General features: G+C 42.9%; 11 protein-coding genes across 11 annotated transcripts; 4 read left to right on the top strand and 7 right to left on the bottom strand.

Annotated features, from left to right (window-relative positions):
- Window positions 1-317: 317 nt before the first annotated feature.
- On the bottom strand, window positions 318-2167 carry EAF01_006711 (uncharacterized protein; the record flags this gene model as incomplete). The annotated part of the gene is made up of 3 exons (XM_038914965.1): window positions 318-580; window positions 654-1193; window positions 1255-2167. The coding sequence occupies 3 exons, from the start codon at window positions 2165-2167 to the stop codon at window positions 318-320; spliced, it is 1716 nt and encodes a 571-aa protein (XP_038769920.1).
- Window positions 2168-2667: 500 nt separating this feature from the next.
- EAF01_006710 (uncharacterized protein) lies at window positions 2668-5040 on the top strand (the record flags this gene model as incomplete). Its single annotated transcript, XM_038914964.1, has 1 exon — window positions 2668-5040. The coding sequence occupies one exon, from the start codon at window positions 2668-2670 to the stop codon at window positions 5038-5040; it is 2373 nt and encodes a 790-aa protein (XP_038769919.1).
- An 869-nt stretch (window positions 5041-5909) lies between these two features.
- EAF01_006709 (uncharacterized protein) lies at window positions 5910-6915 on the bottom strand. Its single transcript, XM_038914963.1, has 2 exons — window positions 6519-6915; window positions 5910-6424 (listed from the first exon to the last, which is right to left on the bottom strand). Exons 1-2 carry the CDS (start codon window positions 6628-6630, stop codon window positions 6225-6227), a joined length of 312 nt encoding a protein of 103 aa, XP_038769918.1. The 5' UTR covers window positions 6631-6915; the 3' UTR covers window positions 5910-6224.
- A 716-nt stretch (window positions 6916-7631) lies between these two features.
- EAF01_006708 (uncharacterized protein) lies at window positions 7632-8918 on the bottom strand (the record flags this gene model as incomplete). The annotated part of the gene is made up of 4 exons (XM_038914962.1): window positions 7632-8310; window positions 8399-8517; window positions 8717-8736; window positions 8861-8918. 4 exons carry the CDS (start codon window positions 8916-8918, stop codon window positions 7632-7634), a joined length of 876 nt encoding a protein of 291 aa, XP_038769917.1.
- Window positions 8919-9752: 834 nt separating this feature from the next.
- On the bottom strand, window positions 9753-10091 carry EAF01_006707 (uncharacterized protein; the record flags this gene model as incomplete). The annotated part of the gene is made up of 2 exons (XM_038914961.1): window positions 9753-9877; window positions 9938-10091. The coding sequence occupies 2 exons, from the start codon at window positions 10089-10091 to the stop codon at window positions 9753-9755; spliced, it is 279 nt and encodes a 92-aa protein (XP_038769916.1).
- Window positions 10092-11351: 1260 nt separating this feature from the next.
- Window positions 11352-13253, top strand: EAF01_006706 (uncharacterized protein; the record flags this gene model as incomplete). Its single annotated transcript, XM_038914960.1, has 5 exons — window positions 11352-11439; window positions 11489-11559; window positions 11615-11774; window positions 11829-12286; window positions 12336-13253. 5 exons carry the CDS (start codon window positions 11352-11354, stop codon window positions 13251-13253), a joined length of 1695 nt encoding a protein of 564 aa, XP_038769915.1.
- A 1338-nt stretch (window positions 13254-14591) lies between these two features.
- Window positions 14592-18232, bottom strand: EAF01_006705 (uncharacterized protein). Its single transcript, XM_038914959.1, has 2 exons — window positions 16966-18232; window positions 14592-16920 (listed from the first exon to the last, which is right to left on the bottom strand). Exons 1-2 carry the CDS (start codon window positions 18115-18117, stop codon window positions 14839-14841), a joined length of 3234 nt encoding a protein of 1077 aa, XP_038769914.1. The 5' UTR covers window positions 18118-18232; the 3' UTR covers window positions 14592-14838.
- Window positions 18233-18356: 124 nt separating this feature from the next.
- EAF01_006704 (uncharacterized protein) lies at window positions 18357-19847 on the top strand (the record flags this gene model as incomplete). The annotated part of the gene is made up of 2 exons (XM_038914958.1): window positions 18357-18446; window positions 18512-19847. Exons 1-2 carry the CDS (start codon window positions 18397-18399, stop codon window positions 19845-19847), a joined length of 1386 nt encoding a protein of 461 aa, XP_038769913.1. The 5' UTR covers window positions 18357-18396.
- A 1215-nt stretch (window positions 19848-21062) lies between these two features.
- Window positions 21063-23991, bottom strand: EAF01_006703 (uncharacterized protein). Its single transcript, XM_038914957.1, has 2 exons — window positions 23298-23991; window positions 21063-23239 (listed from the first exon to the last, which is right to left on the bottom strand). The coding sequence occupies exons 1-2, from the start codon at window positions 23899-23901 to the stop codon at window positions 22353-22355; spliced, it is 1491 nt and encodes a 496-aa protein (XP_038769912.1). The 5' UTR covers window positions 23902-23991; the 3' UTR covers window positions 21063-22352.
- A 38-nt stretch (window positions 23992-24029) lies between these two features.
- Window positions 24030-25711, top strand: EAF01_006702 (uncharacterized protein; the record flags this gene model as incomplete). The annotated part of the gene is made up of 6 exons (XM_038914956.1): window positions 24030-24083; window positions 24132-24187; window positions 24238-24479; window positions 24530-24597; window positions 24647-25499; window positions 25560-25711. The coding sequence occupies 6 exons, from the start codon at window positions 24030-24032 to the stop codon at window positions 25709-25711; spliced, it is 1425 nt and encodes a 474-aa protein (XP_038769911.1).
- Window positions 25712-26076: 365 nt separating this feature from the next.
- EAF01_006701 (uncharacterized protein) lies at window positions 26077-27808 on the bottom strand (the record flags this gene model as incomplete). The annotated part of the gene is made up of 2 exons (XM_038914955.1): window positions 26077-26177; window positions 26269-27808. The coding sequence occupies 2 exons, from the start codon at window positions 27806-27808 to the stop codon at window positions 26077-26079; spliced, it is 1641 nt and encodes a 546-aa protein (XP_038769910.1).
- Between the last annotated feature and the right edge of the window lie 42 nt (window positions 27809-27850).

The raw sequence follows: 27850 nt of genomic DNA, 5'->3' as shown, positions 1-27850 counted from the left end.
ATATAGTTATCACTGGTTAATGGCTCGATTGCGAATGGCCATGGAACAGAATGAAAGTAACATATGATGGTTATCTCACTGGTGATGTGCAGTAAGCGATTTCTCAGAATTGGGTAAGAAATCATGAGATCCCGACGAAAATTCGAAGTCGGGAAATCATTCAGTGCTAGACGGAGAGCAATGACCCACGCAAAACAGACTGCCTACTTGTGATGGAGCGTAAACTTCGATAGTACAGGTCAGTGGAGAGTAGCTGCGACTATTAGTATTTAACCTATGTAAACTGTAATACTTCGCTGGTCAACTTCCTTTAATCACTATTTCAGGGGTATATTTAGTTCCTCTTTTCGCTTCCTAACTTCCTCAATCGCAGCCTCCGTATCTGTCAAATTGGGATTTCTCAACTGCCACTCCATGCACACGTTCAACGCCGGCGCCATCCATATGCCAGGCTTGACACCCAGTGCCTTTGAAAGAATCTTTCCATCTACTATTCCTCGAATTGCCGGTGCTTCCATTACGTCAAGGTCTTTGAGGTGATCGATGAACTTTTGCCATTCAGAAAATAAGGATTGGTATCCTAAAGAAACTTAGTATAAACGGTAGGACATGCAGAGTTTCTGGCAATCAAAACGCGTGGATATCTACTATACCTTCTGCACTTTCTAGCTTCAAAGCCTCCACAAGCAATGCAAACAAAGCTTGTAATTTCCATTGTCCACCATGTGATTCCCATTTCCTAACCATCATTCCAACTGTATCTCGTTCGTGAATATATGTGTCGTTTCTTTTGATAGCATCCTTAAGCTCAGTGATCTCAGCGTATTGTTTGAATGCACCGGCAACCATATTGCACAATTTACTTTCCGCTTTTAGTCCTTCGCGAGCAACCAACGCTCCATATGGCGGAGGTATCTTCCCTCCTGGTTTTGCTGCTTGTGCTGGTGGGATGGCCGTCCATGGTGTCAAAGCGGCAAGAACCCAGGCAAGATATTTGGCGTCATCTGATCGCACGAGCGATTTGTAAATCGAGTCTGGCGTTTCGTTCAATGTCATCTCCTTTAAGCAATCGTACACGATTTTCCAGCTCGATGTATCTGGTGTTAGAACCTCATGTGCTGTAGGATCCGTGAATATTGTTGAATAGATACCAAGTCGATCAAAATAGTTCAAAGATTGCCATGGGTTATTTCCTGACATTGGTAAGAAATACATTCAAATATCAAAGAATTGTCTGAATGATAGCTTGCTTACCTTTCAACATTTTCTCCACTTCAACCCCAACTCTTTCTCGACTGATCTTAAGTTTGAGAGCTTCCATGATGGTTGAATTACTCATACAATTTTCTGCCCCTGGATCAATTTTGAAATTTAGTCGACTAGCAAATCTGATCAATCTCAAAACTCGTAACGGATCATCCTTGAAAGTAGTGTATGGTTCAAGCGGTGTTTTGATGAGTTTGGCCTTCATATCCGCAAGTCCTCCAGTAAAATCTTCAAGGATATCTGTGTGAATGTTATAGAATAGAGCATTAATCGTAGCATCCCGTCTGAGTGCATCCTCTTCTGCACTACCGAATTCCATCTCAGGATTGCGACTATCTTCGGCGTAAGTTTCCTTGCGCAAGTTCACAAAATCCACATCGAACTGGAAAATGTTTGTAGTTGCAGTTTCTAACTGTTTGGACTTCTCTGGATTCGCAGCAATTTTGTATAGTTTTTTGACATCTTTAGCTTCCAGTCCATGTTTCTTGAGGTTTTCTGCATCTTCCAAATATTCCCGCACCTTCAGACCAAAGTTCTGCCCAGTCATGACATTGATTGCTATGTCAATATCATGACTTTGGATCCCAAGTAGCTTGTCCCGAACCCATCCTCCTGCCCATCTTAACTCGACTTTCTGCTCAATATACTTTGACCCATTGACAAAATTCGCTACATCAAGCAAAAGATTCCGAAGTTGACTTTCTCGAGGAGTCAAGGTAACAGTAGTGGTAGCCATAGTCGTTCCTCGTAATCTTTTTGCGAAAGAAATCTCTTCTTCGTTGTGTTTTCGTTTCATGGAAGAGAATTGAAATGTTTGTCGTTTGGCGATGGTGACTCTTAGAATAGATCTGACTTTTATGACTCCACGGCTCTGTACAAAAGATGTCCAATATGGAATCATAACATGGGATGAATGGGAGCCTTTTAATGAATAGTCGAGCTGTAATCTAGTCGAATCCATAAACATCAAATAAAGGAAAGTACGGCACCAAATAGAGATTGATATCCAAGTCACGTGACGCCAGGGTTTTGGTGATGCTGGATTATTCTTAGCGCAAGGCCATCATCAAGTGTGGTTGTTCCCGCGATGATAAACTTATACGACGTATACAAAGTACAAAATAACAAGGGACTTCTTAAAGGGAATTATACGACTAAAGTCCTTAAACTCCTCTTGTATATTTCATGCTCATGTCGATTAATTACAATTTCAACATTGACCATCTCAGACGGATTGACGTTCGAGTATTACACAAGGCCACATCTGGATGAACGATCGCCCTGCTTTGCCGCTGCTGCAGTCTACCTTTGATTGATTCGGCGCATGATTGTGCGATTAATTAGGGTCATCGAAATTAGTGCGAACATTGTTTTCTTCCGGCTGCGGACCCCTCGATCTTCATGACACCTTCGAATCATGCATCTCCCTTCAGTCCCCCCGAACCGGTGACGAGTCCTACGCCGTTGAGAAGGCCGAAGACAAGAATTTCTGCAGATTCGCAATCAATGACTTCATCCGTAGCTTCACTGCCATACAGAGCGTCGAATGCCTCTGTACAGTCACTGTTCGCGTCAACGACAACACCTTCCGGTTCAAGACCAGTCTCCCCGACCGGCGGATCATCGACACCTTCGCGAATCGCAGGATCTGTATTTGGTGGTAGTACACTCTCTGAAAGCCATCTCTTACCATCAGATAAGAAAGACGATCCTCGGAATTTGATTTTATCCGGATTTGTTCCACATATTGCGGTACACACATCCATCGATACACATGAGCTTGTGCAAAACAAAGGGTTCAAGGGAGGGCTTTGGGAGTTAATAAGGCCATTTGGGGAGAAGATACAGGGAAAAGTCAATGTACGAGATAGCATAGGGGCTGGCCGGACGTATGACGATTTTGGAGTACGCTTTGTTCAACTGGGGGATGGGCTTGAAATACCGGATGGGATACCTGGGTCGCGAAGGAGTGGAGAGGGGAGAGTTCTGTCACCGAATGGCAACAAATCCATACCAGATTCAATAGCTGCCCAGCGCCTGAGAACGGGGGGAGATATCCCTCAAATTGAGCGACTTGTTGATCGTCATTTAACAAATGCTGAAGAATTTCCAGGTGTCAGTGCAGAAGATTTTTTGAACTTGAAGGATAGTTCTAAGATTTCAGGGGCAACTTCGCCATTTTATACTCTTTATCTACGAAGGTTACTTTCAGGGATACCTTTGGCCCCCCACGAAACTTTCTCTCATCCAGTGGCATGTATTATCGCCATAAGTTCACGTAACAAAAATCCCATTGAAGCTTTAAGGAGGTTATATGAAGAATCAAGTCGCGGAGAAAAGCGATTGCCACTATGGGTCAATGACGATTATCTCCGCTATTATGTTCTGGTACATGATGAAGAACGAGATGATATCACAAAATCTATCACATTATTTGAACAAATGAAACGCCATTTTGGGCTTCATTGTCATCTCTTGAGGCTTCGAAGCAGTCAATGCGTGGCAACAGATGATGATAGTGTACAACTCCCACGGTGCGAATGGATAGCCGCATCAGAGGAAATTGCCGAAATACAGGCGCGGGAGTCCCAGGAAGACCCCGAAGACTCATTTCCTTGTATTTATGAATCCGATACTACTGCCATTAAAACATTTATTCGCGAGATGGTTACTCAATCTGTTGTTCCGTCAATGGAGAGGTGTGTAGCGACTTGGAACGACCAGGTTGCTTCACGGCGAAGAGGTATCAGTGGTAGATTCATGAGCTTATCGAAAACTATAAAATGGCCTGGAGCATTTGGTTCTAGCTCACGAAGTAATTCAACAAACTCGGTAGGATCAGGTAGTAATTATGACGCATTGCAGGGGTTTTACCGACCGGATTCACCAGAAGCATTGATGCGAAAGCTTGCAGATTACTCGTTTATGCTTCGGGATTGGAAATTGGCCCAACAAATTTATGATCTGTTGCGGTCTGATTTCACTAATGATAAAGCATGGAAATATCATGCGGCAGCCAATGAAATGGCTGCTGTTAGTACCCTCATGATGCCTCATTCTATCAGCGCTAAAACACGTACTGAAACCATAGATATGATGCTTGAAACCTCATCGTACTCATATATGACACGGTGCAGTGCCCCATACGGAGCGCTGCGTTGCTTGACCTTGGGAATGGAGCTTCTCAGGGTGAGAGGCGGTTCGGCAACTGGCGATGCAGCAAGATGGGGTGCGAGACTTCTTGAACACAAGATTGTGGGTGCAGTTGGCGACTCATTATTCAAGGAGCGTGTTGCGGTCTGTTATGGTAGTAAGAAGGGACATGGAGTTGGCCTCTGGGGTAGTAGAACAAGAAAATCCGCCATGTGGAGTATTATGGCCGCGGAAGGATGGCTCAGCCTAGAGAAGCCTCATCAATCGAAAAAGAGTCTATATGATGCTCGTGCGAAGTATGCTACATTGGAAAATAAAGACAGTTTGTTGCATTTTGCGGAAGCCAATGAATTTGTACAGGGTCTTGAGACGCAGATCGAAAATAATTTATATCCGTTAACCGAATCCCAAGCAACGATCATGCCAGACGATGACTTAATAGAGACAACCATGGGAGAAGAAAGCGAAGCCTTCAACTCCCGTCCACATCGAAGAAGTCTCCTGGGTGGAGTGGCACCGCCTCCCATTGCGAGTCTCGAATCAGCGCCCCTGCATGGGGCAATAATAGAAGCGGAAGAGAAAGATAAGATTGTTACGAGTAACAATTTCGAACAAGAATAATGAACGGGTGGGGGCATCATTAGTTGTGAATGAGAGCGAGCGAACTTCCTGCATATACCATTTCATTTCGAGAGGAACCTTTGACCGTGCTTGGAGGAAAGCATTGCAAAGTAGGAGTCTGAGGAGTTATAGATCTGGTTGAAAATAGGTCTCTGGCATGAACATTGGGGGTCCTATGTATGAATATGCTATGAGATGAATTCAATGAATGACTTTAGCTATGATCAATACTATTGAGTTTTATGTAGTAGTCGTCCATAATTCATGACACTGATCTTTTGTCAAATGTTTTGTGGCCGGACAACATTATCTCTACTTCAGCAAGTTTTCTTGTAAGTGTGAGCTTATTCTGTTGTTTTCCATGGACCTCAGTGCTACCATATCCTCATCATTAGTGATTCTTTACCAGACAGATGGCTGCAGTGTCCAAGCCCATCTGCTTCGAATATCAGTAAGATCACCTGCACCAAACGACAAAGCCCTCTGAAAGCAGTCGTGTACATAGTCCATGGTGAGAGCACAATAGACACCTCTCAAATTTCATCAAAGTCCCCACTTTTCTACACCCAATTGTTTGCAGGTTCCCACCCATCTGTGCGAGATGGAAAGAGAGGGAAAGCCAACGAGGTACGCCACTCGAAATGTGTCTGTGGGTGATTATTCGAGTCTACGTCTCGATTAATATTGACGCTGGGAGCTGAATCATTAGTGAAATCAGTTTGCATAAAGCCAGTGTCTAATTAATTGTAGATGGCAAATATTGTATTGTTGGAATGCATGTTGTTCTATTTACTGCAATTGTTGTTTACGCGATCTTCGATTTAAAAAGTGGTATCCCATGGATGTGTAGGATAGTCGTTTGATGTGCAAGGGGCGTGATGAATTTGAAATGATAAGTTATCTTCGCTTGACGGTCTAATTCTAATTCCAATTTGAAGCAGAGATAATAATAACAACGCAATCGATCCAGACGAGTGTCTGAACCCCCCTTCCCCAAACAAGCTAAACGAGTGTGTGAGTTTAATAACGATACATAGCATGAAAGCAACCAGCAAGCCCAAAAAAAATAGTACAAAATATTCTCCTCTTTTCCTTCGTGTCCCCTAATCTTTTCATCTCTAAACCTCCCACTCTCTCCCTAGAACCTCATTCCCAAATGCTAAACTCTGACACGAGAATCTACATCAAACAACTACGTCATCAACACAGGTATCATTCCCTCCACTTCCAGTTCCCGCCACCACACATTTGTAGAGGCCGCAGTACCGGGGCGATATCAGCAAGCCATCTTCAACGCATGTGAAGACCGAGTGATAAAGGCTCTCATCGTCGTAGCCGAGATTGGCGGTACGGAGCGCTTGCACCATGGTGTCGTGGTATTGGCCTGGGGTTTGTGTTAGCGGGCTGGGTGTTTTTTTCAAGAAAAAGGGGACGAGAAGCAGAGAGAGAGAAGAGAGGAAAAAGAAACGTAATCCTACCGATCCCGAGCAAACTTGTGCCACAGTATTGAAAATGGTTATAGCAATTGTCTGCAATCGCCCGGGCGCTGAAGATGGAGAGGGTAAGGGTGACGACGGTGGAGAAATGCATTTTGATTGGGCTTCGGTAATGTACGAATCGTGTTTATAATGCAATGAGGTTTACAGGCAGAAGTGATCAATGGTATTGTGATTGATGATTTGATAAGTAGAGCGAAGTGATGCTTATTGATGAGAGTATGATGCTGAACTGGAAGAGAAAAGTAACAGGAAATCTTGCAGTTCTTATAAATTATATTTTCCATTCCTCTACTGCGTCGAGTCGTATTCCCATTCCAGGCATCTCATATTCGGCGCCGGTCGTACACCTCGACGTTCCTTCATCAAACGTTGGTTGTGCTTAACGCTGTGTATCAGGCCTTTGACGCACGGCGTCAATATTTCAAGACTTGGTTTCCACGTGAGCTAAGCTCAACTTACAATCCTGCAAAATAGGCTGCATAAAAACCAAATGTAGACGCGGGGTGGACTGCAGATAATTCGTAGCCGCGGGTTACTCGCTAGAGATCCTAAGGTTACCTGCCCTGCGGATTATCTGCAAATTATTGGCATTCCCTATTCTTCATCAAATTTGAAGCTTTTCCTAAACTATTATGTAGCCTAGAAGCGATCCAAGCGTAGATCTGAACAGATTATCTGCAAATAATCCGCAGACAATTTGCAGACAATTTACAAATACCTGTACTCGAATATATCGGCAAATAGTTGGATAAAAACACTAGCCCGTTATACATTCGAGTACTTACTAGAATTTGGTGCCTAATTTCCCGCGAAATTTTGACCGTTCCGAAAACAAAATGCTAACGCCCAAACAATCTTGTTTCGTCATTGCATAGCTAGGAATTTTTCTTGCATCCGGAGATCGCATCGTTATATAAACGATCATTTATCCAATACAATATAAATATATCTCCTAAGTCTTTGGTATATCCTATCCAAACGCCGCTTCCCGTGTAACAAGACATGCCAGTAAAAGCGTGATTCCCCTTTTTCCACATCCGAATATTCCCAAGCCCAAGCTCCAAATCATACCGATACCAAATCATTATGATATCAAAACCGAACACCGGTATCTTCTCCCTCTTCATCCTTACCCGCCTCACCAACAATAAACTCCAATACTTTACAAACCCTCTCATTTAGAATTCCACCGTTCGCGAGTTCATCTTCCGAGTCTAGTCTCTCATCCAATTCTTGTGCTTCTGATCCCGTTTTCATTGTTCTTCTCTCTCTTTCAACACGTGCTTTGAGAGCCCGATCAACTCTGACCGGTACAGCCACTACCACCCTTACTAATAAAAGCATCATCCTCGCTTTCCCTACTAGATCCCATCGTCCTAATCTTCTCAGCCTCTGCTGAACTCGCCATATCCTCCCCATTTCAATGTATATCAATAAAGCCCATACCCGTCCTCTCATAACCAATTCTCTTACTCTTATGAAGGCAACTTCTATGGAAGAAGTTACATCGGTATTAATGAGGTGAGGGTATCGAGAATTTAGGGATGATAGAAGAGAGCGGATCGTAATGAAGTCGCCTGTAAGGAAGTCATGTATGAGTGATGAGACTGTAGTTCGAAACAAATTGTCGGAGGCTAAGGACGGAGAAGGGTGTTTGGTGGGTAACGAAGTGGCAGTAGAAATTGACGACAAAGTACTAGCGGAATCGTAAGCTCGACGAGAGGACGGAGATTTGAGGATTTCGAAGGAGAAGGCTAGACGTTGGAATGCGCTGAATGATAGATTGTCAGTTCACAATCGACAAAATAGGGGGGGGGCATGTAGGCGAAAGCGAGAGCGAAGGACACAGGAAGATTTACCGGGTAGAAAGTGGATGAAAAGGAATTCGATCGGGATGGCATATTTTCGACCGTTCTAAATAACATCGTCGCAATTCCGCAGCTGAAGCAGATCTTTGCGCTCCCAGAATTTTGTATAACTATGTGAATTTTATTGTCAACAATCAGGATCTTTGCTTTGCTTGTACCCCTCAGCCCCTCTATGGCAATTGGAAAGCGTGGTACTCGTTTGCGCCACAACTTTTCAAAGACTCGGGAGTACAGGGCAATATGGATAGAAGAGGATCACGAAAACCCGACGACAATGCCATGTACACGCAGTAAAGAAAATCAACATACATCTTCCTCAGTGAGAATACCTATTTATCACGAAAAACACGTTCCAAGTCAGCATTTTTCGCATATAAAATGTTTCCCTCCCCAACTCTGAGATTCAAGACCAAATACCACAAATCACATGTCAAAACAAGTGCAAAAACTCACTCTGGATTACATCATCCTTATTAGAAGCCAAAATGTCTCCGAAATCCCTCTCAATCATTCTAATACACTCTCTTTCCACCCAAATAATCAAAATATATTTTAAAAAAGGAGTGTTAAAGAATGAATATAGGAAGCATTTTGCCCAAGACAGTGAGATGTAAATGGTTACATGGAGAGACAATGTGGGAAAGTATGGGATCGGAGGAACGTTAGTGCTTCATGAGGCAAAAAGAAGTGATGGTGGACTTTCACATGGAAAAAAAAAAGAAATTGTTGGTTGTGTGAGACTGTGAGTGAAGCGTGGGTTGATGAGGCGTGGGTTGATGTGTGGTGTGTGTGTCAGCGGGGGAATTGGAGGATTTCCGGTTGGTGGAGGAGGGAGAAAGTTCAATGACTAAGGAATTGAATTGTGCAAGGTTATGTGTTACTTCGTATGTATGGTTGGATTTGTGGTGCAATGTAACATGGAATTGAAAGGCCGAATAACTAATATATACTACCAAGCTAGATATCCCCCGACGACAAACCTAAAGTCGGTGTGGATACTTAGATGTGAATATTCTCAAGGTCAGTTGTGTACATCGTAGTTTGGAATATCAGGACGGTGTTGAATGTAATCTGTATACTGGCAAGACGAATTAACTACAACATTAAATCATACAAGCTGCGCAGAACCAGAATCCCACTTGCATAGATCAAGTCGAGTGTATAAATCGTCATCTTTCATCTAGAAGTAAAAAGCAACTCCAAGATCCGATGCTGTCACCACCCATCGAATTAAGTCTCGGTCTCCGAGCTCTCTCTCAAATACCATATTCCACAACAAAATGCTCAACGTCTTTAAGCTCTCCCGATCGCTATTCCAAAAGTTTGACATACGCATCTGCTCTCTTCACTTCATATCAAGGCCTTTATCATCCATCTCACTGATCTTGTTCGTATCTTCCTTGTTTCCTACTTTCTCATCCTTGAAGTTCCTCGTGCCAAATCCAACCCACATGCCCCTTTCGAATGGTCCTTCATAATCCTGAGATCATTTCCAGGAGGCAGTTTGATTAGGAGCTTTGGGTATATTACCTCTGAGTGGCTCTGAGCCTGGATCATCGGCATCATTCTTATCCTGCTTCTCGTTGGTCATGATAAAGTTGATGGTGCGTCCTCCGAATTTTAGCCAAAATCTCCCACTCTCGTTCTCGTGAGGAGTGTATACGGCTTTTCGTGCGAGCTGCATGACTGTAGAGAAATGAAGAACTTAAAGGAATGTCGTAGAATGTGGTTGATATTTAAAATCCTGATGATTATGAAAGAGTGAAGTTTAGATAGCAAACTACAGAAGGACTTCACTTCCTTCTGGGGGTTCAGAGACTACGCCAATTGTTTAGATTAGTTGTTATATATACCAAAACCCCTTTAACTCAATATCTGTGGTATTTTGTTAACTGAGCCAACAGGAAAGGATAATTACGTGAAAATTGTAGCGCCATGAAAACAAAGGTTCATGGAGGGGCCAATTTATCGACGATGACACTTTATTCATGGCTCTGGACGGCGGTGGTAGACCTGAGACCGAACACAGCTTATTGAAGGGACATTATGAGATTTCACCATAAGATATGCCATTCCCAATTTTTCGTAGATACATCTCCCCAGTTCTTTCAATTCCAACAGTTTGTGTCTGATAGGACCTTTTTGAAAGTCTTAAGTCTTACTTCGTGACGAATCGCATGTGAGATCCGACCTTCAAGTCAAACGCGCGGCTATGTAGGAATTCACGGAACTTTCGAGGCCCTGTGAAAGAATAGACCAAACATGCAACTTTGCATGTTCATGAGTAGATATATTTCGAACACATAACTCCGAATGCATAGAATCTGACAAATGAATCATTCGTGGGGTCAATGTAGGGCTGAACACATTGCGTAACCTAACCTTACAAGTGACATGGTGAGTTCTTATAAAATGAGATTACCCACGAAAAATAATAATGTCATCTGGTTGAATAGCTAGACATCATTTTGACTACTAAGTCGGATGAGAAAGCTTTCTTGAATACTAATTTGCACTGGGAGTGGCTACAAACCAAATAACGAAATGGAGGGGGGGGGGGGTTTGTATAACACCACACATGAATCGTTCATCATGAAAAGATTTGACTACCACAACAGTATTGATTCCACACATTTCGAAAGGAATGGAATATCTCGAAAGTTCAATTCACCATATCTCGTCCGTGAAAGATCATGGTTTCGATATTTCTTCGAGAAGACCTCGAGGATCTGATTTTCATTGTGTTCAGGACCTACGATGTAGTCACGAAAGGACATAGAATTCTGAAAAGAGGCGCTGTAATATAGCGTCGCTACCCCAAAGAATACGGCATTACTTGTAAGCGATTACTAATCTATATCCTATCAAATCTCCATTCCCCTTTCACCACCAATTCCTCTCAACAACAAAATATACATCTATATAACCACGCCTGAAATTCATAATGTTCTCATCTGGTCGTATTTCTGCTAAAGAAAGAATGCGAAATTCGAAACCTGATGAACATGGTATCCCGTTGTTGCCATCTAGTGGTAAAATCTCTAGGCTTTTTTGGGCAACTTGTTTCTAACACGTGACTAGTTTTACCACCTTCTTACTCCTTCGAGGATCTGTATCGAGAGCTTGTCGACAAAAAACAGCAAGGTGAGGATGTAAGTCTACATCCCTTAATCATTCTTTTGACTTGAGTTCCTACTAAATGGTTAGGAGGAACTAGAAAACCTCGTCATCCTTGCCAGCAGCTTGAAGGAAAATTCGAACATATCGAAAAATGCAGATGATGATATATGGCATGAGAAGCTTGAAGACTATTTATCAAAGAAATTACTACCTGATGGCAAGATATTCTCGTTAGACAAGATTGATGGTAACGTATCTCTAGCTAATCTAGATGTTTGGAGCATAAACTCATATTTCTCAGAAGGAGACACCCCAGACAAAGTCCACCAAATCAAGCAATGTAAAGAGAAATATAGCCTCTGCATTCTTGCAATAGAGAACCTACTTATTATCTCTTCGAAAACATCACAACCACCGAAGAACTCAACACTTCTTCCCCTCATCCCATTCACTAATGCCAATTACGCCTGGACGACTCCCCAGTCTCAACTCATCGCCATCACAATACTCGGTAAATATGAATCTTACGTAAAGTCTCCCGAGTTCTTGGTCAACCACCTTCTAAGATCTTTTATCCGTCTCATATTCTCTGAAGCCCCCACTCCCGAATCCATTACTGCATCTTCCCGGAAAGCACTTCCATCATCTGCACCACCTCGTCATTTCGATATCCTCGAGTCCTCTCCTTCAAAACAACCTTGGAGGTCAAATATTCCATACACGATACCTGTTTTACAATGGATCGTGAATGTTATTCCAGTACGTATTCCCCTCCTCATTCCAAATCTAGACTAACACCCACAACAAGTCGGATCTTCTCCGTGCGCAAGCATGGCCTCTATTAACCACTCCTATTCTGATACTCCTCGATTCACCATCGAATCCAATCCGAATCCACGCTCTTCGAATCCTTCCCACGCTATTTTCAAAAATGGGTAATAAATTGCTTCAACAAACAGGACTAGGTGACGTTTTCGAGAACACTATCCACCCAGTTTTGTTATTCTTACCATCTACGACACCCGTTGAAGAAACACTTAAATTATTGCCAGAGGGATACAAAGCTTTAAATGCACTTTGTAATGCGATATGGCCTAGTAAGGGAGACGAAGAGGCTTCCAGCAGTGTAACCACCATTGCCATAAAGAAACCCTTGAAACACAACACCATCCCTTCCAAATCACCAGCTCAGCTTCGTCTCGCATTTCTTGACAGAATAATTCGGCATGCTATTCTTCCCGCTTACTTACACTGTCAAGAAATCCCTTCCGTGGTTGAGATACTGGTTGTACAAATCGGTATCATCATCCCAGAGATGAATATTTCGGGCGTGAAACATCTCAAGGATATATTGCCTATATTGGTAAATATTCTATCGAACCCATTCTTCCCTGAGACCTCTCCATCACTCGTTATCAATACGCTGAAGACACTAAGAGGAGTGGCTCTCGTCCTTTGGCCACGTATTAGTACTGATGAACATCGATTGGTTATTATAAGTGCTTTGACACTTCTAAACTGCCATATTTGTTCAAAAGTAGATGAAAAATCTGAGGAAAAGAAAGGGAAAAATTCGGAGATATTGAATGAGCTACTAGAGACGGGAAAAGTATTTACAGCGGTGGTCCAACAGGCAGGAGATGAGAAAGAAAGAGAGAGTTTTGAGCAAGAGTTGGCGAGGATTATCGAGGCTGATGGAACGCTGACTAGAGTTTTCCCGAGATGATTGTGGTGCAATGGATACGCGATTTGTATCGAATGCGATGTTCTTATATATGGTCGCGAGACAGTCGTCAAATTGAAAACATAAAGTGAGTGGTCTTGACGCAATTGACTTAGGATTTCTAATTAAAATCACAGTCTCATCTGGTAGTATATCTTTACAATGAAATACTTTTTTTCAAGTAAGAAGAATCACCAATGCTCATCTTGACGAGAATTTCAATATTGTTCCTCACCCCTACTCAACAAAAGGAAAAGCGAACAATCCCCAGAAAACTACCCACCGTCCTCTGTGGAAAGCCACTTCCTCCTTCCCATATAAATGACTAGCTCCTCAATTCTCAATACAAACATGCAATCAAACCTATAAATCTATTCTCTCTATCGACTTCCCGGCCAAATTACCACCTTCCCTTCCGCCATTGTCACTGATCCATCATCGCTTGCCCAGGTATCACCTATCTATTTGTATCAGCAGCTTGCACCACCGAGTCACTTACACTTCCACTTCTCATCTTATCTCATTTCATCTCATCTCACACAGTGAAAAATGTTATTCAAACACCTAAAATCCCACAACCCCTCAACACCACATACATGCCCCTTCCTCGCCAACACCAACTCCAACACCCCATTCTCCTCTCTCAATATCCCTTCATCCCAAATCCAAAGTCCCCCTATTTAACTGAGAAAAAACCCACCCCTCACCCTTCCGTCCTCACAGTCCAAAAACGAAAAAACAAAAACAGAACCACGATTATCATCTCCATAAATCTACAAGCAGAGATGAGAGAAAGACCAGACGATGAAGTTAAACCCCGAGAAATATGCAGGAGGTAAAATCTTACTTTCCTTTGACATCTGCAGAAAGAATCTCTCAGTCACTATCTCGTCATAAACTGAGTCTTTCTCATGAAATATCCACACTTGCATCCACAACAGGAAATGTAGAGTTGAGATTTTGAAAGCAGCGGTGTGATATCTATCTTCCATTTGTAGACCAGAGCCCAGTACAATCCGTCCAACTCCGAATCTTCACAAAATCAACAACTGACAATTTCCACGTGATGAATCCTCGCCCAACTCAAACAAAGCTACCCATTGCAGAGATCGCTACAATAATACAATCATTTGTCAAGGTAGAGATTGTAGAGCGTTACCGAGTGAATGATTTGTTATTTGCTCAGATGCTTAAATGCATACTAATATCTACAGTGATTACCTATATAACATGTAATATACAACAAGCGCCGAATAGTAACTAACCACTTACAGATACCCACCAACACAATCAACATTGATCGAGAAGCTACAAGGATCAATCAATATGCGAGAAAACTTACAGAAATGATATTATGAAGTCAAAAGAGCAGAATGTATGTAGGAATCAAGAAGCAAGCGTCTAGCAATTATCCAGGGAGAAGAGGAACTTGAAAACAAATCGATACTTCCTCAAGAAATTCTCGAATTTAACGAAATGTAAATAAATATATTGATACCTGACACCGTATCCCCAAATAAGTTCTAGCAGAATATACACCCATACCACCATGCTAACATGAAAATCCTTGCGCCTCGCCATCAATCCCCTAATCAATAGGTTGTTGTTTAAACAAACTCTTTCCAGCCAACCATTTCCTATATGCCTTATATCTCTTCTTCTGTCCATCTTCCTCAAGCACCGTCAATGGATTTTCTGCCACTCTCAAGAAGCTTCTGTACTCCTCGATTTCCTCATGATCTTCTTCTCTACCCCATCCTCCATTGATTCCTCCATTGTACCCGCCTTGACCAAAACCACTATCCCAGCCAACACCTCGGACCCATTCTTCATATTCATCTACACCCTCGATATCATGGTCATCATCTCCTACTACTAGTGATAGTAGTTGTGGATACTCGACGTATCGCTCATAATCTTCTTCTTCGCCTAGATTGACACTGGGGTTGAGAGATTCGCTGACGACTTGAGTGAAGGTCCATTGGGCAGCTTTACTTTTATCCAACGGTGTCATCTTTTTCCTCTCTAGTCCCCCCAAATTTCGACTTGAATGGATATTAGAAGAGTAATGATTCGAAGTAGAATTATAATTATGGAACGAATCTTCCGTGGAATGTGATTGAGAATGAGACGATGTTTCTTTCATGATACCAGGAGGATTGTGGTGATTATTTTGTGATGCTGTCAAATGATACGATCCATTGTCAGAAAGAGGGTATGACTCCTGGATCGGCTGAAGCCACCTTTGAAGACTAATACGTTTCGTACCGGCTCCACCAGATCTGATTGACGAATCCTCTGGAATTTCGTCATCAGCCCTAAAATCACTGGTGTCCGGAAACGATACCTCCTTTTTCTTGCCCTTTGCATTAGGAGATGATTGGGGAATAGGTTGTTCCTCAACATGAGTAGTAGCATCAGCGCGTACTTTGAATGGCGACAAATCGTAGCCGACGCGAGATTCATCACGATGCTGTGATCTGGGCATGAGACGAGCGGAGGAAGACATTTTGCCTGGATACGTAAAGATTTTAACCATGGAGGAAATGGATAGAGGCTTATAATACTCAATCCAATAATCATCAAAGTAGTTGAGAGGTTTGTTCGTCAAAACACCTTGTGGATCGGAATATGGGGGTAAAGTCTTCTTCTCGAGGAAGGCAGGTGTGTACCAATTTATATAACTTCGCCGAGTACGCGGAGACCAAACACGCGGATCAGTATGATGAAGATGATAGTCAGTTGCTAAATCCCATAACATTGGCTGTCCATGTTCGTAGACGTAATTGCCGAGGAATAGATTATAAGCTTCCTGTCTTTGGCCATCAAGGAACGAATTGTTGTAGTATCTTCGGAAACTTTCTACCATATCTCGAGATTGACTAGTCCATTGATTGATTTTTCGATAAGTCTCCATGGTGTTGACTAATTGTGAGCCTCCATATTGAATTGCAATTGTGTCACCGTGTCCGTGATACATGGATGTGAAAAGATTTATTGCATCAGTGTCATAGTTTATCGAAGGTTCACTTAGGATACCTAGAGCATGGAGTTGATATCCAAGAGCTCTCTTACCAATGACGAATTGAGCTGCATTAGTTCGGTCCAAGCAATCAATACAATTAGTTCTAGCAACGCCGTTTTGCACAGTTGGCATTGTTGTTTTGCCATCTCCATTATGGAATATTCCAGTATGAGTAACAACCTCGTTACCCATACTCTCAAGCGTACCAATCACATCTTGGTCTCGACTTTTTGAAGCTCGACTCATATCCCATGGCTTGTGAATAATTTTCTTGTCTGCTGGCAGAAATTGATTCAAGTAATTGATTGCATCTGTGAACTCATGTAATAACTTTGACTCTCTGGGAGTCCTTTCTTTTGCTTTCACCAAGTTCAATACATAAACGGGAGCTCCGTACCTTTCGAATAGATTGTCAAAATGTAACGCAGCTGCACTGTAAAATGGATCTACCAGATTTAGCTCGATAGGAGGTTTGGGTGTTACACCAGTGTTGTCCTGAGTCCAGTGTAATGGGATACTTCCGCGATGTTGCACATAAGAAGTGTAATTAGGACTGGCATAAAGCTTCGGCCCAGGAGCATGTAAAGAAGTTGTGGTGTTTTCCGAGACTATTTGTTCAGTCTCGACATCGTTCGCAACATATCCCTGCAAGAATCAGCACATGTCTGGAAGTAGACCAATTTAAATTACCATATCATTAGCACCGCGCTTCAGAAATCGAGCACCAGCAAAGTATCTCGAGCGTCTTGCTATAATGGTTATGTAGACTATACGACCCCATACTGGTAGAGCTGCTTGCGCGAGATATCCATGAATTACTGGTACACACCAATCATAAGTATTCTTCAGAAGGCTTTCTGCAGGACTCAGCAGATGACTGTTCCAAACGAACATAGAGTTGTAATCTTTAGGATGGGGGGATGGGTTTCCAGCGGCGAGAGCAGCTCGCTCTGTCATGATATTATGTTGCAAAGTCCTTGTGATATCATAAGAATAACTAAAATAGAAAGACTTATTCAAATCAAGACCGTTCAAGATACTCAGAAACCTTGACTCCTCAGTATTCCGAGCATCTGATGATTTGAACCTTGAGCTGGTGGATGTAGTCAGTGGTATTAGTTCCGTAGCCTCGATAGTGTATACGAAGTGGCCACCGATCATAGCAGTCTGGTTCCGTTTCGTAATCATATGCATATAATAACAACTAGTAAATCGTATGAACCCAAGTATACCCCAGACAGCACTCTTGAGTTTCATACCACCTGAACTCTTGTTCCCATCGTCGATAGCATTGAGCAACTGGGTCATCTCTTTCTTCGTGTATACAATCTCATCCTCGGTGATATTCAAGGTCCCTAGCTCTGCGGTACGATCAATCTTCAGGATTCGAAATCGAGAATCGAGTATATCGGCTCCTACAACATAATACCTCGTAGCCGTTTCATACAACGAGAACTTTTGCATGGTGCAAACACCCAAATCTCCAGCCTTTTCATATTCCGCCCCTTTATTCCGTTTTTGATCAGAGTATGGACTGGATGTCCTTAAGAAGGGTTTGCAGACAGAAGCTTCTTCATCAGTGCCATAGCCACCAATTGAATCCCTTCTCGACCCCTCCTCGCTGGGAGGTATATTGTATGAAAGATTTGGTATCCGTGGCACATCTTGATCGCTCTTTTCTATATCTTTGAATTCGGAAGTTAAAGGAGAGGTCATGGCAGACGTTGATTGCGAAATGGTAGAAGTGACTGTGCTTCCGTCGTCGAAATGGACATGCCCATCATTGGGATCAGCAGCGCCTGGCGGGTGTCCTTGAGCCGGACCATCTCCTTGGTCTGCCATAGTGACCTGGCAGTCGCTTTCACCGTAAGTTCATTATCTCAGCTAGAAACTTTCATAAACTTTCGAAAATTCGTGGTTTGTGAAATTGTCTTTGTTCGTTGGCGTTACCATTCGACGTCGCATATTCATGGCATTTGATTGAAACAAGGATATTTATTTCGTCACTACACAACCCGTCACTGATAAGGATTTGCGATAAGAATCAACAACCTTGCACAACAATCATTTCCGTTTCTGCTGTCTTAAATTCATGAAAAATAGCAGCGTCTCTAGCTCACCATGAGTGAGCTATTCAATTACCTTCTTGATAATGAGCCCCAGTTTCGTCGGTAAGTTTGTTCCTCGTAGTCCTACGTTCAGCTGCCACATAAAAATACTAACTACCGTCATCCAGAGCAAGACTTGCAGCCTTGTACTCTGACTTCCGTCAACAGCAGACATTAAATCCAGATGGCTACCAAGCAAATATTGAAGCATGGCAAAAGGCACTGGCAAAGGCGGCAAGGGCTGGAGTTATGCCATCTCAAGGATCGAGTCCCGATTTACTGATTTTGAGGGCTGACGACGAATTATTGCGCGCATTAGATACGAACGAATGGGGAAGACCTTTGTCTCTAGGAGCCGTCGTGCAGGAAGCCGTCGCGAAGAAAGAGTTGATGCCCTTGGGCGATTTCATGAATGCTACCGACAGTATATACAACAGGTCTTGGACTATAAAGCCTTGGGATATAGTAGGATGGGGACTGAAGCAAATTGGCTTATCTTTTGGAGGAAGCAAGCTGCCGGGGGGTAAATTGGTCATTCTTGGGAATGTCGAGGAAGCAGCAAAAGTATTTGTAGGGAAAAGCGGTACAAAGACAGGGAGGGTGGGAAGGATATATTCCAGAAGAATGTTCAAGGAGGAGTTTGGCAATGTTCTCGGGGAGCATCCTCTTTCAGATGTGGATATGGATGCTTTCTTGAAATTTCTTGCAAGGGACAAGAAAGCTATAGCCTTTGATGGCGAAACCATCAAGCTGAAAGCACCCACAGACTCAAAGACTCCAACCATAACTCAAGAGGATACCTCTATAGCATCATTAAAATCTCTGATTGCTGATCTTGAGATTCAAACAAAATTGTTCGCTGAAAAAGTCGACATCATGGAGCGCACTGCGAAAGAAGCCGTTGCAAAGAAAAATCGAGTGTCAGCCCTGGCAGCCCTGAGGTCGAAGAAAAGTGCCGAAACTACTCTTGCAAATCGACATGCTACTTTATCACAATTAGAAGAAGTCCTTTCCAAGATAGAGCAAGCAGCGGATCAAGTTGATCTTGTTCGAATCATGGAGTCCAGTACAAAGGTGCTGTCAAGTCTCAATAAGGAGATTGGTGGTGTAGAGAGAGTGGATGATGTGGTTGATCAATTGAGGGAGCAAATGGGACAAGTTGACGAGGTCGGAGATATCATTGCTGAGCCTGGACAAACGAATCTGGTGGATGAGACCGAGGTGGATGACGAATTGGAAGCTATGGAGAAGGAAGAGACGAGGAAGATTGAGGAGAAAGAACGTTTGGTCAAGGAGGAGAAAGAAAGAAAGGAGGCTGCAGATACAAAGCGCAAGTTGGATGCATTGGAGGAAGTGGAACAACAAGCAAGAGAGGCCAAGAAGGAAGAGGAAGTTGTTGTTGAGAGTACACAGGGTTTACGACGAATGTCTCTAGAACCAGAGCCAATACCAGAGCACGCTTAAGGCATTTGTAATATTTTTTCCTTGTAGATTGGATTTTTTTACTGGGGGTTCACATATACGGCGTCAATAATTAAATCGGATATACTTTTCTTCTGATGACATGAAATCAAATACCAAGGCAAATCTATTTGGGAACAGTGGCGCGGCCATCTACCTAGTATCTAAAGCAGAATTACCGGAAGCCACAGTGACTGGGTGGGGAAATTCTATACCTATGGGTTATTGATGATCAAGCGAGCTCCTGGTAAGCTCCTCGCGTGATAATTTTTGTTTCTCGTCTTCCCTTTCCCTCTTCAAGAGATCACCCAAACTTTAAGATCCTATGAATTGTCATCACCATCCTATCTACGAGTTACAGATTTCTTTTCAATTGTTTATTTCATCTACAATATGAATCAACCTCACAGTAATATATCAATACCCCGAGCTTCCAACGTCTCCCCCTCTTGACGTCCATGAAAGATTCTGGATCCTACTAATCTATAGCCTTGCGACCTCGTTGTTCATTACTCGATGATTACGCATTATTTCTTCTGCAAAGTGAGGTATACATACTAGACGCACAACTAAAATGATCATAACATTCTCGCTATTCACATCAGATCAAAAAGAGAAGCAACTCATCCACTTTTTCATCCACCAATGCAATTCTACCTAGGTACTCCCATGATCTGTAAATGCTTGCTCTAAGCAATCCATCATATTCTAGCTCTGAAAAAGCTGCATCGATGAAACTAACCTCTCATCCAGATCCATAGTCCACTCAAAAAAGGAGCAGTCTTTTTTAGAAATTTGCGAGGAGGAGAGGAAAACAACGAAATAGAGAGAACTATTGATACATTTTCGATTCACTTGTCAAAGAGCCGCTCAATAGAAGCAAGTTTCTGTATCCCAAGCAGCTGAAAATATTATAGAAAAGTTCTCGTGCTGTCGCGCTGTCTTAATTACATCGAATTGGGTCTTGAATGGCACGGGAAAGTTCACTTGGACATTTCGCAAGAAGCAGCACCAGATTCAACACGCTCCGGCAATATGATAGTTTTGAATTGTGGTGTCGATCTTGAGATTATTTAAAATTTATATGTAGAATGATTGATACCTCTTGTTGAAATGTTTCGTAAGTGTCACTTCCAGTAACTAACGATATCAAGCACATCACATAGTCAACATTTCAGACGGAGAATTGGACAGCTCTCATTGTTCCATCCATTGATCTATCAAATATGAATAAACCTTACCATTCATCTCTTACAGAGTCTATAAAAGCCTCCTAACTGCTTACCACCTCTTGCTGTTCTATCCTCCTCACGCCTCCAAAAATATACCCAAAATCCATACTAGCAAAAGAGGTTCCACTACTTTGGTGGTGTGCATCCTCTCGCTCACACTCAAGAATCTTGAGGACCCACAGAAGCACGTCTGCTCCGGGATACAATCAAACTCTCTTAAGCCGATTTGATATCTACATATTTCTATGCTATGGATAAAGGGCAGGGAGGTCGTTGTTCGACATCACCCTTATAATTATGGATTCAAACCATTAACCCCATGTTGACTTTTTTAGTCTAAACAGGGTATATTTTTGGTTCATGGATTTAAACCACGTAGGGGACTCTAAAAATCTGCAGAATTTCGAGTCAAGCATAGGACTTGCCTATAATGTGGATCCATGGGTTTGAACCAGGTATCTGCGGAGATCAAATCCGGAGTATCCCAATTACCATTAAGTCATGATGGTAATTTGTGATGATGGAGAGAAATTTAGGAATTATAAAGGTCGGGAGTTCCAGTTGAGAGAAAGGGGTGAACGTAGACGGTGGTAGGTATTGGGGAAGGAGCGTGACTGGGGCTAGGACAAAACGTTACTCATAGTCACGGTCGGGTGATCCCACCATATCGAAATATGAAGGAGGGAGAGATTATTTGATTGTTATGATGGAAACATTAAAAATGATAAAAATCGGGGTATTTCTATCACTCCATCATACATCATGGATCATCTCCTGCGCCATCAGGAATACCTATTCACGAGCACTCACCGAGCAATCACTCCGCCATGTTCTAAGCATTGTGGTATACCAAATAAGATCACTGCGGAATTTGTTTCAATCACCCTTAGTTTTGGAAATGGTCAAATTAAAAACCGAGCTATACTAGCGGCAACCAATGCCCAGGACTGGAATTTTATTCCTACTTAGTAACCAGGAATACTCGAGATTAAGCAATAGATGATGGTGGAGAGTGAAGTGATACGCCTTGCGCGATCCCGTATTGATTCACTTGTACATATGGACTCGATATAAATTATTGTCCTGATCGTCGGGGCGGGATACAATATGGATGGCTTGTATAAAGTCAAGGCAGCGGAATTGTTGTATATCTCACACGGCTTTGAAACTGCTAGACTCGTGAAAGCACACGAGGGATGATTTCTATCGAGACAAAGAAGAGAGTTGAAAGTATTCGAAGTGTGAGAAAGGGTATCTTATATATTAGTTTCATCTATTATGGCTGCATTGGACCATTTTTGTTCATATCTGCTCCTGCTCCTGCAAATGCACCATGCCGCTCTTGTACATGCGTTATTGACATATTTTTATCATATTGTGATGATGATGGAGCAGCCATCGCGTACTCCGGTGTTCCTGCACTTTCTGAGAAGAATCGCCCATTAGGTAGTGGACTGTTGGCTTCTGATGCCCCTGACAGTGATTGTATTGGGTTGTTATCAGATATCCGCTCACGCTGAATCTCTGGCAACAAATCTTCCCGCCCCTTCCTGACATCCCCACTGAGTGCAATACCTGGTGAATCTTGACTAGATGCCGGTAGCACTGTCGTGGATGCTAAAGAGTCCGTTTCTAACTCTCTAGAAGGCTTGTTTTTCACAATTTTTTTACGAGCCTGAGCAATTAAGTCTTTAAAGCCATTTTTATATTCTTCTCCCCATGCTTGCCCGTCAAAGTCTTTATCCTTGATATGAGCGGATAATGCGCTCGGTTGTGGTGCCCTTGAACCCAGCGTCCTTTCCCAAGAATCAAGATCCCTTTTTAACTGCGCCGTACTCCTCGGATTTTTCGCATCACAGTTGGCATTCCATATAGTCGTATACTCTGTTAATCTCCTCCTCATCATTTCTCTCCCCCCACCAGCCGATATTCCTAAGTCTATAAGCTTCTTCTTCAAGGCCTGGTCTTTGATTAAGCTGAAGTTGACGACAGGTAATCGCTCCGGCCGTCTGACTGGCTGAGATAATGGAATTGAGGGTTTTGATAAAATACTTGTAGATTGAGGAGTAGTTTCGGATTCCGCAAGGCACCTCCCAATGTGAGCTTCAACACTTTTCGCTGTCATTCGTCGATTGCATACCGGACATGCAGTAAGCCCGTCATCTGTGAAAAAGGTTAACGACTGTTCATGGGATTATAAAGTAGCTATATGGACAATTACCAAGTTCGAAATCTGCATCACTGTCCTCTTCGTCAATAACTATCAGTGATTCCTGTGCTGCCTCCGTGCTCTCGAGTCGTCTTGTTGCCTGGCGAGTCGAAGCTCTCGTTTTTTTACTTGCTTGCTCGTCCAATCCATCAATATCTGATCTTTCACGCTTTCTTTTTGGAGATGTAACAGTAGATTCGACCACAGGTTTCCTCGCAAGTTCTAGTGCCGCCGGTCTCGCCCTCTTAAAAGCTTCCACCAAATCCTCGATAGCAGCATTCGACTTCAGCTTTACTTCTTGGTCGTTCGATCTACATGTTGGGCATTTCGAGTCATTATTGAGACATCTTCGTATACAGAGTGAACAAAATGTGTGCGAACATGAAGTGATCATCGGCGTAGTGAAGAAGTCCTTACAGACTTGACATCGTAATAGAGAATCGACATCTGCGAATTTAGAAAGTGGCGTCCCCAACCAATCCGTTGAATCTGCTATATCAAAAGAATCATCCTTTGGTCCTCTAATATTCATAGCTTCTTCGATAAAAGTTTTGGTCGATTTTTTTGGAATGATTGTCTTGCTTGTCGCATTCTTTCTTCTTGACGCAGATGACATCCTAGAAGTTTCGCGTAAAGTGGTTGACAGACGCGTCGCGACTCCTAGTTTATCAATTGCCGTAGCCTCGAAAATAAATCAGATAACAGCTCCAGCAACCTTTTGAGACAACCACAAAGTTGAACAAAATGGCGGATTTCAAAAGTTATCTTGCAGCGAGTATCTTGACAGAAGATAAAGTGGTGAGCAATTGTTTGTGGAGTTATATTATTTTAACTAAAAGTTCTTAGATTACTTACAGACTGCTTAGTCGGGTGCTCAAGGTCCATGTAAATACAGCAAAGGAGTATGTTGTTTCCGAGTCTTGTGATATGCCTTCTGCTAACATTTTAACAGAATGCTGTTTGAGTTTCATCGAGTACAGAATGCAAAGAAACCAGGAACAATCCATGCAACTTATCTCATTGGTGGAACAAAGAGAAAAGAAGCACCTGTAGAAATCGAAGCGCAAAAGGATGGCGAGGATGATTATATGCAGAGCAGTCCTTTTGCAGGAAGCTCAATGCCACAAGCCGGAGAAAGTACCGGCGAAGGCTCTATATTGAGTATAACATTGACTCGAGAGGAGGATTTAGAGAGTGGGAACCTCGCCTTTGGCAAGCCATAATCTGTAGCTAACAACCCACAGCAATACGGTCTCAATTTGAGCATATTTCCTCAATACATATCTATAGTTTGGGGCCTCATCCATTGAAGGTAGAATGTATTCTATATACAAAACTCTCCGGGTATTAACAACTTATAGGAGCTCCAATTGCTCTCAGATTCGACTCGCGAAATCCAAACACTCGCCAAATCCGAAGACCCCCTCGAATCCTACCATAAATACGGAATAATAACCAATCCAAATGCCAAACGCCGTACTCGTAAAGCACCGCCTATTGCAGCTGCTGCTGCACAAGCATCTGTTCCAGCCAGACCTGCGACTGCGAAATCCAAACTCAATGAAGTCCAAGAGGCTCCTAAATCATCCTCGTCCTCCAAAAAGCCCGAACCCAAATCACAGCCATCTAACGCCAAAGATTTCTTTGGCAGCAATGGAAAAGAAAAGGCTAAGCCAAAGCCACAAGCGGATTCCACAAAAGTCGAATCTACGACTGCGCCTTCGAGTAAAGAATCAACACCAGCTCCTCCTGCAAATCTGAAGCGCGAATCCAGTAGCATTTTCAAGGCGTTCGCGAAAACTCAGCCCAAGAAAGCAAAGATTGAGGAAACAGAATCGAGCGCAAAAGACGATACAGCGATGAAGGATGTCTCGGACGATGACGAAGAAGATACATGGATGCCAGCGCCTGTCAGGAAAGAAACCAAGGCTCAAGATCGAAGTTCCAGGAAAGCAACACAGGAGATATTAAGGCAAATGATGGAAGATGACGATGACGATGACGATGACGATGACGAAGAAGAAGAAGAAGAAGAAGAAGAAGAAGCAGCACCCTCACCAGCTCCTGAAACACCAGCTGAGGAAGTAGAAGAGGAAAAGGCACCTGAGGAAACTAAAGAAGAAGAACCTGTCGCAACTACAAGTAGTGGGCGAAGAAGAGGTAGAAGAAGAGTTATGAGAAAGAGAACTGTGAAGGACGAGGATGGCTACTTAGGTAAGTTACTCAAAGATCTAGTTCTCCTTTCCATGTGTACTTTACTAACCGAGATATTAGTAACGAAACAAGAAGCAGCCTGGGAATCATTTTCGGAAGACGAGCCTGCTCCAGCACCTAAAGCCAAAGCAGCGTCTGTTTCTACTAAAGCCAAGAAGGATGTACCAAAGAAGGGACAGGGAAATATCATGGCCTTTTTTGGGAAGAAATAGCGTTTCTGAGGAACTTAAGGGAGTGATTGTTGACCGGATTTGATAGCGAGCTGAAATGAGTATCTTAGGTATTATGTGCTAGCGGATAGCTTCAATCGCGATATATTGGTAGCAGATAATATAATAAGACTAAATCACTATATGCGGATGCAAGCCATGCGAAGATTGTAAATATTGCATGCAGATCTAACTTTTCTTTGTAGAATATCAGATATATATACTCTGCCTTGCTTCGCCAACAAGCATGATCCAGCTAATCCGACAAGTCGCCCAGAAAACTCCCTCCATAAACATAACTCCAATCATAGCATAGCCATTGCTTCCATACTTTCATGCACAGGGCCTTTTCTTAACGACTAGAGACATCAAGTCTCGAGGTCATAAGGATCAGCGTCTTCCCCGAACAAGAGATGAGGTTTCCGTTTTGCGAGATCGAGAATTGTTTGTGCAAAGACTGAGTTCGCCCCTTTGAAGATGTTAATATCTGGATCTATGATGTGCGAAGGGTGCCATAAGACACGTGAAGACGAAAAGGGGAAGAGAAAACGCAGACATACATGCGAACCAACTCCTCGTATACTCTTGTATACGGTTGACATTGATACTCTCATGAATCAATCCCAATCTACTCGCTTTCAAAACTAGGTTCAGACACTGCATAATCTCATCATCATCATTACTAGTCATGGCTTGTAACAGTAAAGACATAGGCCATGCATTCTCGGGGCCAATATGTGGACCTCCTATACCTCTGAATGCTTTCCCTTCGAGATAGTATGGATTTCCTTCTTTAGACAAAATCATCTTTCTAGTATTTTTATAGATTTGATCGTCATTGCTGCAGAAACCGAGGATTGGTAGAGCGAGGAGACTAGGCACGTTGGCATCATCCATGAGGATTTGTCCACCATAGCCATCTACTTCATATGCAAATACTTTACCCCATTTCTTGTGTTGTACAACGGCGTGCTTCATAATGCCATCTTTGATACTCTGTGAGCGCTTCTCGAGAGTTTGGGCTAGATCGGTGCGTTTGGCTACTTTGAGGATCTCGGCGGTACGTTTTAATTCGACGGACATTTGTGCATTTGCTGGGATGAAGAAGCCTAAAATCGTAGTATCGTCCGAAGGGCGGAATGCGCTTCTTATCAAGCCTGTACCGTAATTTAATGGATTTCCAACACCAGATAATGGTAGTGTCTCGGTTCCCTGGTCGGTTCGACGGCTGAACGTGTAAGCATTACGTTGGAAACGACCAGTCTTCGAATCGAAGCTTGATTCGGATTGTTGCTCAATGACCATGAGAAGGGTATCTAGTGCGGTCAACCACCGTGAATTGATAAAGTCAGTTGATTTAGTGTGGTTGTAGAAGGCGTTCCCTAGAGCCAGGAAATTGGCAAGGGAATCTAGCTCATATTTACATTCAAAGACGAAAGAAGGTTCGTATGCGGGGTGAACATTGTCATCTTGCCCGTTTTGCGACGCAGCAAGTTTCGAGGGCGGGGGAGGTTGAAATGCGTTGCAATATGGCGATTGTATAACATACTCTGCTTGTGTATTGATGGCTCCCAATATTAGATTGAAGATAGCCGGATCTTTGTTTGATAAAGGCTGATACTGTAGCAATTGGTTTGTGGAATCTCTGAGCCACTCGGCATTGATGTCTCCCGTAACCACAAATGATTGCGCTCCCTGCCATTTCTGATTGCTTTGAGCACTCCTTGCCTTCAATTCCGTATGCTTTGTGATTCCGTCGACGTGCCATCGTACTGTTGTGTCGAGAGTATTGGGGAAAGCGTTTTCGAAAAGTCTCGCGAGGTCCTTGTTAACCATCCTAATTGACATATCATCGATAACCTTCTCCACCAAAGGAGAGGAGAATGTTCGACACTCCTCAGCAGGCCGTTGAAAAGGCAATTCCATAGGTCCATCAGATACCGGGCCATGCCTGAAGGTCGAATATTTCTTGTAGTCCGGACATGCTTTCGCATATTTATGAGGATCGTTAATTGGTTCTTGTGGTCGATAAGGCGATTGAGCCATCGCGCCCAAAGCTCCTAGCCACAGGAGCCATGTTTGAAGTGAAAAATGCCCCATTGTAGCTGCTCAATGGTATTCGATAGGTATTGAAGCTTTGTC

This window comes from Botrytis porri (assembly GCF_014898465.1).
Source record: "Botrytis porri strain MUCL 3234 chromosome Unknown BPOR_008, whole genome shotgun sequence".
NCBI lineage: Eukaryota > Fungi > Ascomycota > Leotiomycetes > Helotiales > Sclerotiniaceae > Botrytis > Botrytis porri.
Note: the sequence above shows the minus strand (reverse complement) of the source record. Positions and strands in the feature narration are given on the sequence as shown.